The sequence below is a fragment of the Artemia sp. Qi Xiang Cuo genome, chromosome 4 (assembly GCF_049724085.1).
Source record: "Artemia sp. Qi Xiang Cuo chromosome 4, ASM4972408v1, whole genome shotgun sequence".
Taxonomy (NCBI): Eukaryota; Metazoa; Arthropoda; class Branchiopoda; order Anostraca; family Artemiidae; genus Artemia; species Artemia sp. Qi Xiang Cuo.
The window spans coordinates 20107942-20122467 of NC_142797.1; the positions used below are offsets into that span (position 1 = coordinate 20107942).

The 14526-nt window shown below is 37.6% G+C and overlaps 1 protein-coding gene across 2 annotated transcripts in view; it reads right to left on the reverse strand.

Annotated features, from left to right (window-relative positions):
* Positions 1–14526, reverse strand: part of LOC148952866 (phospholipase A and acyltransferase 3-like) — a 137435-nt gene that overhangs the window by 52562 nt on the left and 70347 nt on the right. For both annotated transcript variants that reach the window (XM_089088134.1, XM_089088133.1), the window contains exon 3: positions 12568–12749. In XM_089088134.1, coding sequence (XP_088944260.1) covers positions 12568–12749 — 182 coding nt within the window. The remainder of the gene's footprint in view (positions 1–12567; positions 12750–14526) is intronic.

The window sequence follows — 14526 nt, forward strand, 5'->3', positions numbered from 1 at the left end:
GTTGTAATTTATGCCCTGGGGGCATATACGGTGTTTATAGAAAGTGTCGTAGAAACTCAAAAAGGGATCATTAGTTTGGAAATCAAAAAGCCTAGTGCCCTTTTTAATAACTGAAAGTGATCGGAAGGCTTGACATTTTTATAGCAGAGATCGATATGGGTATAATGTATCATTTTTTTTTGTTGTTGTTGTTGTTTAGACCAGGGCACTTCGTATCGAAGGAGTTGTCGTAGGAACTTTGAAAAGGGCTCATTCGATTGAAAATAGAAAGGGCTGATGTCCTTTTTAATAGTCGAAAGTAATTGGAGGGCAACTAATCCCCGTCCCACGCCCATCCTCCCATTTGCCTTTATGTTTAAAAAGTAAATGTTGCCTTAAGATTAAATCAAAATGCACTGTTTATGCTAATTCCCAATAAGGCATCTCAGCAGTACCCCAAGAACAACTGAGGGTATTATGTTCAAACTTTCAGGGCTTCTTCTGCTCTTAAAATTTGACCAAATCAAAATAACGTAAGTGTATCCAAGCTATCAAAGAAAGTAAACAAATTTTTTTGCGAATGTTATTAAGTTTTCCATTTCAGGTCAACTAGAGGAGGTATGAAACTAAATTAAACACTATTATTTGTGTCCAGATTTTTAAAAGGGTCTATGTTGTTAAATTTTGCTAAAAATTGTTTTCCAGCATACAAATAGAAGGCCAAACTTAAATTATTAAAAAAACGAAAAGATTTAAAGTATTATTTTCTTTTTCCCTGAAAAGACTAAGTCAAAACGAACAGAAATTAATTAAAAAAACTGTTTCCAAAAAATAAGTTTTCAAAGAAAAGTAAAGTACTCCATTAAACAAAAAATGAGCAAAAATAAAATCAAATAAGCTACCAAGCGTTAAACTATCGCAAATCAACATCGATAAATAAATAAAACTCAACACGAACAGAAATTACAATAAATAACTGAGTCAAACTCAAAACCAGCAGAAATTAACATAAGTTGGGCTTAAAACCCCTATGCCTTCCCAAGGCCAGAACATAATTTGTACTTTACTGACAAAAATACAAATGAATATGCATTGTCAGTTTAATATACATATACTGATATTTAGTACTCAAAATGTTAATATTATTTGATTTATTAAAGTTATAAAAGTAAAAACAATTATATTTTTTCAGTAAAGTGAAAATTATGTTCTGGCCTTGGGAAGTTAGCAGAGAAGTTAGTTGGGAAGTTAGCACAGTTAGCAGAGTACACTGAAGTTGAAGTAGCCTTAAACTTTGACTTGAAACGTTATAGCTTGACCACTTCTTTCAGAAAAGAATTTCGGAGGGTTATTCCGTGTTAATAAGAAAAGAGGGTAAAGTTGCAGTTTAGTTCCTCTGTAGTGTAGGGCGCTGGAGCCCTATTGTGAAGGTGCAGGTTTGTTCTCCCTTATAAAACAACTTATTTCTGCAGATACAAAGAAGAAGCCCATTTGCGGCATTCTGTGGGACCCCAAGGTCCAGTACTAGTATCAAATCCCACGAGTGGCAGTTTACGCTCGTTAAGTTATGGCTGCACCAGCCACATGTGCCCCAGCTAAACGGCTTTTTAGCACGACAGGACTGATAGTGACTGCGAAAAGATCAATGGCTCCAGGCAGAGTGAACAAACTGACTTTTGTTACATCAATTGTAACTGAAGTGATGTAACCGCTGATTTAAAATTGTTGGTGTTGTTAAGCCATGGTATCTGATTTGTATACAGTGTTTTTTGGATGTTGTTATTTGTTGTTTTTTTTTGTTTTTTCACTTCCTTTTCGTATGTATTTGATGAACAGGAGATGTTTGAACTTCAAACTTTGAAAGTTATACACGCATTAGCCCAAATAATTAATAAGAAGGAAATGACTAAACACGGGATTTTATAGGAACAATGCGATGTTAAACATAAACACAACATAGGTTTCCCTGGGTCTAGTGGCTAAAAATGAGAATTCTACTAGGTCTGATCGACGGTGAACATAAACACTTTCCACACGGCCCTACAAATTCCTGTTTTATCATATTGTTCTTGTCTGTTTTTAGCCAACCATTTAAAAATCCTTACTAAAATCGAGGTTGAACGTGCTTGGTAAAGTGGAATTTTATTATTATTTTTAATCAAAGAATTGGCACGCCGTGGCGCGCTGCCGGTCGAAAATCGCCGGCACGCTAAAAAAAAATTTGGCGCGCCGGGCGGCGCGCCGCCGCCGATACTCAATCACACATTCACCGCCGTCATTTCGGCGTGGCGCGGCTTCGGGGACTACCCGAAAGTTTGAACATAATACCCTCAGTCGTTCTTGGGATACTGCTGAGATGCCTTATTGGAAATTAGCATTAACACAGTACATTTTGATTTAATCTTATGGCAACATTTAGTTTTTAAACATAAAGTCAAATGGAAGAATGGGCGTAGGAGGGGGATTAGTTTCCCTCCAATCACTTTCGACTATTAAAAAGGGCATCAGCCCTTTCTATTTTCAATCGAATGAGCCCTTTTCGAAGTTCCTACGACAACTCCTTCGATGCAAAGTGCCCAGGTCTAAACAACAACAATAATAAAGAAATAATACATTATACCCAGATCGATCTTAACTATAAAAATTTCAAGCCTTCCAATCACTTTCGACTATTAAAAAGGGCACTAGGCCTTTCGATTTCCAATCGAATGAGCCCTTTTTGAGTTTTTACTCAAAAAGGGCCCTTTATGAGTTTCTACTCAAAAAGGGCCCTTTGGGGGTGTCATCCTCACAGACCTAATTTCCAGAACTTTCTACTACACTGAACAAAATGGCTATCTGAAAATTTTGATTGGATGCGTTTGGGGGAATGGTGGGCGTGAGAGGGGGGTTAGTTACCGTCCAATCACTTTCAACTACTAAAAAGAGCACTAGCCCTTTCAATTTCCAATCGAATGAACCCTTTTTGAGTTTCTACGATAACACTTCCTATAAATACCTTATATGCCCCCAGGGCATAAATTACAACTCTTACCCTAAGGACTGTGAGGGTGGTTGTCATTCTCTAAGACCTAATTTCCAGAACTTTCAACTACGTTAAACAAAATAACTATCTAAAAATTTTGATTGGATGTGTCTGGGAAAATGGTGGGCGTGAGAGGGACGTTATTCTTTCTCCAATCACTTCCAACTATTAAAAAAGGCACTAGCCCTTTCAATTTCCAATCAAATGAGTCCTTTTGAAGTTTCTGCGACAACGCTTTCAATAAAAACCATATATGCTCCCAGGGGATAACTTACAACCGTCGCCCTGAGGGCTGGGGAGGGGGTGTCATCCTCACAGACCTAATTTCCAGAACTTTCTACTACGTTGAACAAAATGGCTATCTGAAAATTTTGATTGGATGCGTGCGGGGGAATGGTGGGCGTGAGAGGGGGGTTAATTACCGTCCAATGACTTTCAACTATTAAAAAGAGCACTAGCCCTCTCAATTTCCAATTGAATGAGCCCCTTTTGAAGTTTTTTCGACAACTCTATCATTAAAAACCTTATATGCCCCCAGGGCATAACTTACAACCTTTGCCCTGGGGACTCAGGGGGGTTTGTCATCCTCAAATACATAATTTCAAGAAATTTCAACCACGTTGAACATAATGGGTATCTCTAAACTTTGATTGCAAGTTTTGGGGAAATGGTGGATGTAAGAGGGGGGTTTATTACTCTCCATTCACTTTCGACTATTAAAAAGGGCAATTTCAATTTCCAATCAAATGAGTCCCATTTGAAATTTCTACAACAACTTTCTATATAAACCTTACATAACCCCAGGGCATAACTTACAACCCTTGCACTGAGGGCTCTAAGGGGGTTATCATCATAAAAGATCTAATTTCCAGAACTTTCAACTACGTTGAACAAAATGGATATCTCAAAATTCTGATTGGATGTGTTTGGGGAAATGATGGGCGTGAGAGGGGGGTTAGTTGCCCTTCAATCAATTTCGACTATTAAAAGTGAACTAACCCTTTCAATTTTCAATTGAATGAACCCTTTCTGATGTTTTACAACATCACTTTCTATGAAAGCCTTACATGCTCCCAGGGCAGAACTTACAACCCTTGCCCTGTGGGTTGTGGGGGGGGGGATGGGTTGTCCTCCTTAAAGACCAAATTTCCAAAACTTTCAACTGCGTTGAATTAAATGGCTATCTATAAATTTTGATTGGACGTGTTTGGGGAAAAGGTGGGCGTGAGAGGGGGATTAGTTGCCCTCAAATCACTTTCGAATATCAAATTGGGCACTAACCCTTTAAATTACCAAACGAATGAGCCTTTTTCAAGTTTCTACGACAATGATTTCAATAAAAACCTTATATGCCCCCAGGGCATAACTTATAACCCTTGCCCTGACGACTGTGGCGGGAGTTTCCTTTTCAAAGGTAAAATTTCCTGAACTTTAAACTGCGTGGAACAATATGGCTATCTAAAAATTTTGATTGGATATGTTTGGGCAAATGGTGGGCATGGAAGGGTTGTTAGTTGCCTTCCAATCACTTTCGACTATTAAAAAGGGCACTAGCCATTTCAATTTCCAATCGAATGAGCCCTTTTTGAAGTTTCTACGACGACACGTTCTATAAAACCTTATATGCCCCCAGGGCATAACTTACAACCCTTGCCCTGAGGGCTGTGGGGGAGTGTCCTCCTCAAAAACATAATTTCTATCTGGAAATCCACATTACTTAACAAAATGGCTATCTAAAAATTTTGATTGGATGTGTTTGGGGAAAGGATGGGCTAGAGAGGGGGGCTAGTTGCCCTCAAATCACTTTCGACTTTTATAAAGAGCACTAGACCTTTGAATTTCTAATCGAATGAGCCCTTTTTCAAGTTTCTACAACACAGTTTTCAATAAAAACTTATATGCCCCCAGGGCATAACTTATAACCCTTGCCCTGAAGACTATGGGGGGAGTGTCCTGCTCAAAGGTATAATTTCCTGAACTTTAACTGCGTGGAACAAAATGGCTATCTCAAAATTTTGATTGAATGTGTTTGGGGAAATGGTGGGCGTGGAAGGGGTTTTAGTTGCCTTCCAATTACTTTCGACTGTTAAAAAGGGAACTAGCCCTTTGAATTTCAATTCGAATGAGCCCTTTTTCAATTTTCAAGAACACTGATTTAAATGACAAACTTATCTGCCCCCCGTGCGAAAATTATAACCCTGTCCCCGAGGGCTGTGGGGGGATTGATCTCTTCAAGGATATCAGGTCCTGAGATTTAACGTTTTTGACCAAAACGGTTATATAAAGATTTTTATCGGATGTGTTTGGGGAAATGTTGAGCGTAGAAAGAGTGTTAGTAGTTCTCCATTCTCTTTTGACTGTCAAAAAGGAAACCAACCCTTCCAGTTTCTAATCAAATGAGTCCTTTTTGAAGTTTCTACGACGACGTGTTCTATAAAAACTTTATATGCCCCCAGGGCATATAAAGACCTAATTTACAGAACTTAAAACTACGTTGAATAAAATGGATATCTCAAAATTTTGATTGGATGTGTTTGGGGGAAAGTTGGGGGGGAGAGGGGGTTAGTTGCCTTCCAATCACTTTCGACCATTAAAAAGGGCACTAGCCCTTCGAATTTCCAATCGAATGAGCCTTTTTTGAAGTTTCTACGACAACGCCTTCTATAAAAACCTTATATGCCCCAAGGGCATAAGTTACAAACCCTTGCCTTGAAGGCTGTGGGGGAGTGTCCACCTCAAAAACATAATTTCTATTTGGAAATCAACTACGCTGAACAAAATGGCTATCTAAAAATTTTGATTTGATTTGTTTCGGGAAATGGTGGGCGTGGAAGGAGTGTTAGTTGCCTTCCAATCACTTTCGACTATTAGAAAGGGTACAAGCCACTCCAATTCCCAATCCTTTTTCGAAGTTCTCTTTTTTGAAGTTTCCACGACAACGCCTTCAATAAAAACCTTATATGCCCCCAGGGCATAACTTAAAACCCTTGCCCCGAGGGTTGTGGGGGAGTGTCCTCCTCAAAAGGATATTTTCTATGAGGAAATCAACTACGCTTAACAAAATGGCTATCTCAAAATTTTGATTGGATGTGTTTGGGGGAATGATGGGCGCGGGGAGGGGGGCTAGTTGCCCTCCAATCACTTTCGACTAACAAAATGTGCACTAGTTATTTCAATTTCCAATCGAATGAGCCCTTTTCGAAGTTTCTACGACAACTCCTTCGATACGAAGTGCCCGGGTATGGAAAAAAAAGAAAAATAAATAATACATTGTGCCCACAGCGGATAAGGTGGGCGTGAAAGGGGGGTTAGTTGCCCTCCAATCACTTTCGACTATTAAAAAGGACACTAGCCCTTTGAATTTCTAATAGAATGAGGCTTTTTTGAAGTTTCTAAGACAACGCCTGCGCCGACAACCCTTGCCCCAAGGGTTGTGAGGGAGTGTCCTCCTCAAAAACAAATTTTCTATATGGAAATCAACTACGCTGAACAAAAAGGCTATCTCAAAATTTTGATTGGATGTGGTTCGGGAAATGGTGGGCGTGGAAGGGGTGTTAGATGCCTTACAATCACTTTCGACTATTAAAAAGGGCACAAGCTACTCCAATTTCCAATTGAATGAGCCCTTTTTGAAGTTTCTGCGACAACATCTTCGATACGAAGTGCCCTGCCCTTAAGGAAAAAAATAATAAATGATACATTGTGCCAACATCGTTCTTATATGCCCCCACGGCATAACTTAAAACCCTTACCCCGAGGGTTGTGGGAGAGTTTCTTCCTCAAAAACGTATTTTTTATCTGGAAATAAACCACGCTGTACAAAATCTCAAGATTTTCAGTGGATGTGTTTGGGGAATGATGGGCGTGGGGGGGGGGGCTAGTTGCCCTCCAATAACTTTCGACTATTAAAAAGGGCACTAGCCCTTTTTATTTCCAATCGAATGAGCCTTTTTTGAAGTTTCTACGACAACGCCTTCTATAAAAACCTTATATGCCCCCAGGGCATAACTTAAAAACCTTGCCCCGAGGGTTGTGGAGGAGTGTCCTCCTCAAAAGGATATTTTCTATCAGGAAATCAACTATCCTTAACAAAATGGCTATCTCAAAATTTTGATTGGATGTGTTTGGGGAATGATGGGCGTGGGGAGGGGGCTAGTTGCTCTCCAATTAAAAAAGGGCACTAGCCACTCCAATTTCCAATCGAATGAGCCTTTTCCGAAGTTTCTACAACAACTCCTTAGATACGAAGTGCCCGGGTATGGAGAAGAAAAAAGAAAAATAAATAATACATTGTGTCCACAGCGGAAAAAGTGGGCGTGAGAGGGTGGTTAGTTGCCCTCAAATCACTTTCGACTGTTAAAAAGAGGACTAGCCTATTGAATTTCCAATCGAATGAGCCCTTTTTCAAGTTTCTACGACAAAGATTTCAATAAAAACCTTATATGCCCCCTAAGCATAACTTATAACCCTTGTCCTGAAGACTGTGGGGTGGAGTGTCCTGCTCAAAGTAATAATTTCCTGAACTTTAAACGGCGTGGAACAAAATGGCTCTCTAAAAATTTTTATTGGATATTTTTGTGAAAATGTTGGGTCTGGAAGGGGTATTAGTTACCTTCCAATCACCTTTGGCTATTAAAAAGGACATTAGCTATTCCAATTTCTATCGAAGGAGCTTTTTTTAAAGTATCTACGACGTCGCATTCTATAAAAACCTTATATGCCCAGAGGGCATGACTTACAACCCTTGCAATAAGGGCTGTGGCGGAGTATCCTCCTCAAAAACATAATTTCTATCTGGAAATCCACAACACTGAACAAAATGGCTATCTAAAAATTTTGATTGGATGACTTTGGGGAAAAGGTGGGCGAAAGAGGGGGGCTATTTGCCCTTAAATCACTTTCGACTATTAAAAAGGGCACTAGACCTTTCAATTTCAAATTGAATGAGTCCTTTTTCAAGTTTCTACGACAAATATTTCAATAAAAACTTATAAGCCCACAGGGCATAACTTATAACCCTTGCCCTGAAGACTCTGGGGGGAGAGTCCTGCTCAAAGGTATAATTTTCTGAACTTTAACTGCGTGGAACAAAATGGCTATCTCAAAATTTTGATTGGATGTGTTTGGGAAAATGGTGGCCGTGGAAGGGATGTTAGTTGCCTTCCAATTACTTTTGACTATTAAAAAGGGCACTAGCATTTCAATTTCTAATCGAATGAGCCCTTTTTGAAGTTTCTACGACAACGCGTTCATTAAAAACCTTATATGCCCTCAGGACACAATTTACAACCCTTGTCCTGAGGGCTGTTAAGGGGTTGTCATACTCAAAGATCTAATTTACACAACTTTAGACTACGTTGAATAATGTAGTTATCTTAAAATTTTGATTGGATGTGTTTGGCAAAATACTGAGCTGGAAAGGTGAGTTAGTTACCCTCCAATTACTTTCGACTATTAGAAAGGCACTAGCCCTTTGAATTTCCGGTCGAATGAGCCTTTTTTGAAGTTTCTACGAAAATGCCTTCTATAAAAACCTTATATGCCCCCAGGGCATAACTTAAAACCCATGCCCCGAGGGTTGTGGGAGTGTCCTCCTGAAAAACATTTTCTATATGGAAATCAACTACGTTGAACAAAATGGCTATTTAAAAATTTTGATTGGATGTGTTTGGGGGAATGGTGGGCGGGGCGCGGGGGGGGGGGTAGTTGCCCCCCAATCACTTTCGACTATTAAAAAGGGCACTAGCCCTTTGAATTTCCAATCGAATGAGCCTTTTTTGAAGTTTCTACGACAACAACTTCTATAAAAACCTTATATGCCCCCAGGGCATAACTTAAAACCCTTGCCCCGAGGGTTTTAGGGGAGTGTCCTCCTCAAAGACATATTTTCTATTTTGAATTCAACTACGTTGAACAACAGGGCTATCCCAAAACTTTGATTGGATGTGTTTAGGGGAATGATGGGCGTGGGGGGGGGGGGAGCTAGGTGCCCTCCAATCAGTTTCGACTATTAAAAAGGGCACTAGCCCTTTGAATTTCCAATCGAATGAGCCTTTTTTTAAAGTTTCTACAACAAGGCCTTCTATAAAAACCTTATATGCCCCCAGGGCATAACTTAAAACCCTTGCCCCGAGGGTTGTGGGGGAGTGTCCTCCTCAAAAAGATATTTTATATCTGGAAATCAACTACGCTGAACAAAATGGCTATCTCAAAATTTTGATTGGAGGTGTTTGGGGGAATGATGGTCGTGGGGGGGGGTCTAGCTGCCGTCCAATCACTTTCGACTATCAAAAAGGGCACTAGCCACTCCAATTTCCAATCGAATGAGCCCTTTTCGAAGTTTCTACGACAACTTTTCGATACAAAGTGCCCGGGTATGGAGAAGAAAAATAAATAATACATTGTGCCCACATCATTCTTTACTTAGGCAGCGCTATCCCGCTGCCTATGATTGATTTCCATGTTATTTGAGTGTTATAATTTCGGCAGCCTATTGTCCCTACCTCTCATGTCTTCTAACAGGTGGCTGCTCATCATAATAGCTGCAATTTTTGTTTATTACAAACTGGTATAGTCTAATTGAAGTGCTATAAATTTGAAAAGAACAGATTTTAAAAGAGAGAGAAAAAAAACATTAATGAAAATCTATTCCCCTTTATACTAACGAAGCTGAATTTATGCAATGAAACTGAAACTGTTCTACGCTACAATTCAAAAAGAAGAAATGTCCAAAACATGTTTTTTCAGTAGAGTGCAATTAAACTATACCCTTGATGGGGATTGGGGGTGAGGGTAGCAACCCCTCCAATTTCTAGTATGAGCTTTAAACCGAGTTGTTTTTGCACCGAGTCAATCTCCAGCTTTGATTTAGCTCATTTTGACACTAAGTTATCAAAATTCTAAAGCCAAGTCCTAACCGAGTAAGGACCTTGCTACTGTTGCCTCAATAGACCTTGCACTCTCCGAAAGGTCCAATATTTTGGAGTTTTCAACTTAAATTCAGATTTTTTTTTTCAAGTGAACTTAATCATTGATGAAAATGTAACGCTGCGGATATTACTACTATTCTCATGGTACTGTACTCAAAACAGCTATGTGAAAATTTTTAAGTGGCTTCAGAACTCCAGAGTTGTCTACTCTGTATATATAACGACTGTCTAAATTTGACCTCCATACAGGAGATCTCCACCAAAATATCCTTTAGTTTTTTTTTGTGTTTATTCACCGGTAAAAACAAATTGTTTGACTTCGTCTATTTTTTTCTTAATTCTTTTTCATAGGAACAGGTTATAAATTTAACACTCGACGTAACTAGACGCGAATTAGAACAAGAAGACAACTATCATTAGAATAAAAACTCATTCAAGTTTATATGCCAGATTTGTACAGTTTTCCAAAGAAACATAATAAAAATTTTAATCTTCTTCTTCTTCACATATTGAGTATGAAGATATGTTTTAATGAAAAATTTCTGAGACATTTTAAACTGTGAATTTCAGTGTGGCGAACGTGGTTCAGACGTAATACGGTCATTTTGAAGACGTATCCCCCAGTACCACTATTCTGAACCAGTGCGGTTGCGTATGTATAGCGGGTATTACAAACTGTTCCGAAAGTCCCAAATTCAAACAAAAGGGTCATGAGTTGACTTTTATTGGATGAAATTAATCGCTTGACACCACTTTTAACTAATCAGAGGCGTGACAAACGTAAACTTTTTGAGAGAGAAAGTAGTATTTTATGCCTTTAGTCAAAGCATCACTGACGGCGAATAAAAATCACTCTTTCTCAACCACAGTTTATATAACATACCAGTAAGTTTACCGCAGATGATTTCTGGCTCTTCATTCTCGGTGCGAACAAAAAGCTCCTCCCACTTATTTCTGCACTTATTGTCCACTTATTGGTTGAGCCGGCCAAGTGGTTTTGTCAGTACTTGTTCCGTAGGTGATTATTCTTTGTCTACCCATGAAAAGATCTAATGCCGCTTATGTTTATATCTGCAAAAACGTTCTCTGGAGCACTCGCACCTCGGTCCGGGTTTTTATAATGGGTGAGATAGGGAAAGATCATGCTGGATAATTATATAAACTATGTTCTCAACTATAAAATCAGAATTAAACGCAGGTTATAATTTTTAAACTTTGAAACTCCGGCACCAATTTTGCCAACTTTTGGTGCAAAATAGCGATACTGGAGGGTTAAGCAAATGAGACAAGTGAGCCACGTTCACAAAACTCATTTTGTGCCTAAAAATTGTTTTTACACAGTGAGCATGTGTCAAACTATTCTTTAAACCAGCTCTGGTCTATGAGCTACTAAACACTGTGTATATTAACGATCAGCATGTATATCTATTTATATTTCTATATATCTATATTATTTCCATCTATGAACAACTAAAATTGGGCTATTTTTTATGATTATTTTTTTTTTCATTATTAATGATAATCTACATAATTTCTATCCGTAAGTCAGGATCTATAATCACCAACTCAAATAAACTAAAGCATGATTTTCTCCTATGCTTGTAGAATTCAGAAAAAATAGCGGTTCATAGAAAACTAAGCTTCCTTGAAGTTTTTTAGAGGAGCAAAGTTTTACAGTAAACTTTATTAGCATTTGAAAGACTACTGAAAACCTTTAAAAAATTCGTCTTTTATTTTCTGTGGGCTTTTTATCTGCTCATAATCCTAATTTTTTGCGTTAGTTTTGTGGTTTCAGTAGCACTAGTTTTTCAGAATTCTAAAAGTATAGCTAAATAAGGAAATATTCCAAGTAGTTTATTTTAGCTATAGGTTGCATAAACTGCTAAGTCATAATTTTTACGTTTGAACTACATTCTATGCATACAGGGTCGTATGCAGGATTTTTTTCGGGGCGGGGGAGGGGATTTACAAAAAAAAACTTTAAAAACGCATCAACAACTTTGTTTATATTTTTTTGCGTTTTTACGAGTCGGACAGAACATTTGAGGGGGGAGGGGGGTCAAACCCCATACCCCCCCCTCTGGATACGGCCTTGTATACTTGCATCAATTTTTTTATTATTAATTTCCAAATAAATAAATATGGTGCACTGCAGTAGCCACATGTAACGTCGTGTACTAAAACATCTAAGAACTTCATTTTATCTGTAATATTGGCATCATCTCTCTGTAATACTAGATACTACTCGTATTTTAGATCAGATAGACATTAATATTATATCCATATCTATATTTTGTTTACATCTATAGCCCGATATCTATATTTTTATATGGATATATAATATCTCGTAGACACATATTTAAATCTGATAGACTTATTTTAAATTCTTTGATAGGTATTCTAGATATTTCAAGTTATGCAATTCTTTGATGGCGTTTACCTGTGTTAGAAAATTATGCGCGTGAAACACAAGGTAGCAGAAAAGCTTTGTTCCTGGGCAAATCTGCAAGGTAGCAGATTTGCCCGATTTAGTAAGCCTATTAGTTGAATAGTTTGTGATACACACTTTTGCCTTTAGACAAATGTTGCAAAAAAAAAACAACGACAACTAAAAATAAAAGAGAAATATTTTACGCCTGCTTGTACTGGATTTCCGTTATTGTTCTGGCCCTCTCTGAACTTGGATCCACCTGAAAACCAGCGACTCGTTGACCCCAAATTACAGAGGTGCACGACTTCAGTTTCATACTTGGATCCATTTCCGATGTAGACTGCCCAATGTCTATAATGTCCTCTCTCAAATTCAAGCAGGTCTCCTATGAAAAACAAGGCTTGATTTAACAAGAGATACTTAAAAAGGGGAAAAATATTCCGAACATTCTAACAAAATTAATATTATATAAAAATAGAAAGTACTTCTAACAAATGGCGTAGCCAACCATGGAGAAAATATGTCCTTCCTTACGAATGAATTAAGCTTCAACAAAATTCAGTTGAGTCTCTGTCAGAATATAGAACAATACCCATCAATATACCGTGCAAAAATGATACAGGGACATTATTTAGGCCCTTTATCATGGGTTCAACCAAGCACTAGGTTTAAGATGTCTAGGCAATGTGACACCTTCAAGCAATGTCTGGTCACATTACGGGAGCAACACTTTTTTTAGCTATTAATTGAATTATAACTATCTTGGTTTAACTATCAATATACTGTCTAAAAACGATAAAGAGGGAATATTTCGGCCACAAAAATGTTAGAGGAATAACATTTTTTCAAAACTATCAATTAAATTTTGTAGTTTTCAACCCTGTGAAGATTTAGAAATTGCCAAAAGATTTTTTTTTTTTAAGTAGAAAAAAGGATGATGGCATGTGATTTGAGACAAGATGGAATGTGACGATCTCAAAAGACGGTGCTCGGCGTAAAATCAAACTTCACAATCATTTACTTACAATAGAAGACTTGGCATTCCAATGACTCAATTAAAAAATGTTCATGTTCTTGTTTGAACCTCGCTTAAATCTACTATTCCTGTTTAACATTCATGTCTTGCCAATTTATTTAAATTTATTCAAACTACACTAGCATAAAAATTAAATAAAAAAGAATTTTTTTGGTGGATCCTTGGTGAAATTCAAAATAATTTCTTCACAAAGATGCTTGATGTTTTCATTATGAGTAATTCAACCTTGGTGTAATCTAAATCAAGCTTAAAATCAACATCACAATCATTTTTTTACAATAGAAGATTTGGCATTCAAATGATTAATTGAAATGTATTCTTTGTTCATGTTCAAAACTAAATTAAATCCACATGTCCCGTTTGGCAACCATGTCTCACTAATTAATTGAGTTACGAATTTATTCAAATGACACTAGCAAAAAATGATTTTTTTTAGGTGGATAACTCAAAATAGTTTCTTTACGAAGATGACGGAATTTCTCACTATTTTTAATATAATTTTGATGATCTATAGTATTTAATCTTGAAACTATATATGCATATATAAAGATAACTTTTCAACTAGAATTGCCAAGATTAGCCAATTCTCTGTCCCGAAAGTATCCACATAGCTGTATCCACATATACATTTTTATTTTTTTTAGATGACGTAGCAATTATTTTCTTAATCAAGATTACTCCTGTTACTCTAGATTATGGTAACCCTTTTTTCATCAAATTACAGCTATATATTGTAACACCAATGACATCCAAATTCTGAATGGTTGAACGTTTCCCAGATCCCAGTGGTCTGATAAGCGTAACGAGTTTGTTAAACTGAAAGGCAAGTACAGAAAATCTTTTCAGAAATAGACGGCACTGACTGATATAATAGTACTTATAATGGCACTGAGTAGAAAAAAAAACCAAGATGGTTCTTGGTTAAGAAAAGTCTTCAGATGAACCAAAGAGGGTACAGCATTTAGCGTCTAGAGAGCAAAAGTAGAGAAATAGACCTTTTCAGAAGGATCTCCCCCCCGGAGGTTCAGTCAAGTTTAACCATTTATTATTCTATATGCACACGCATATATTTGAATATGCGTAGGCAGAGGTAAACTAATTAGACTGGGAATAGGGAAGGATACTG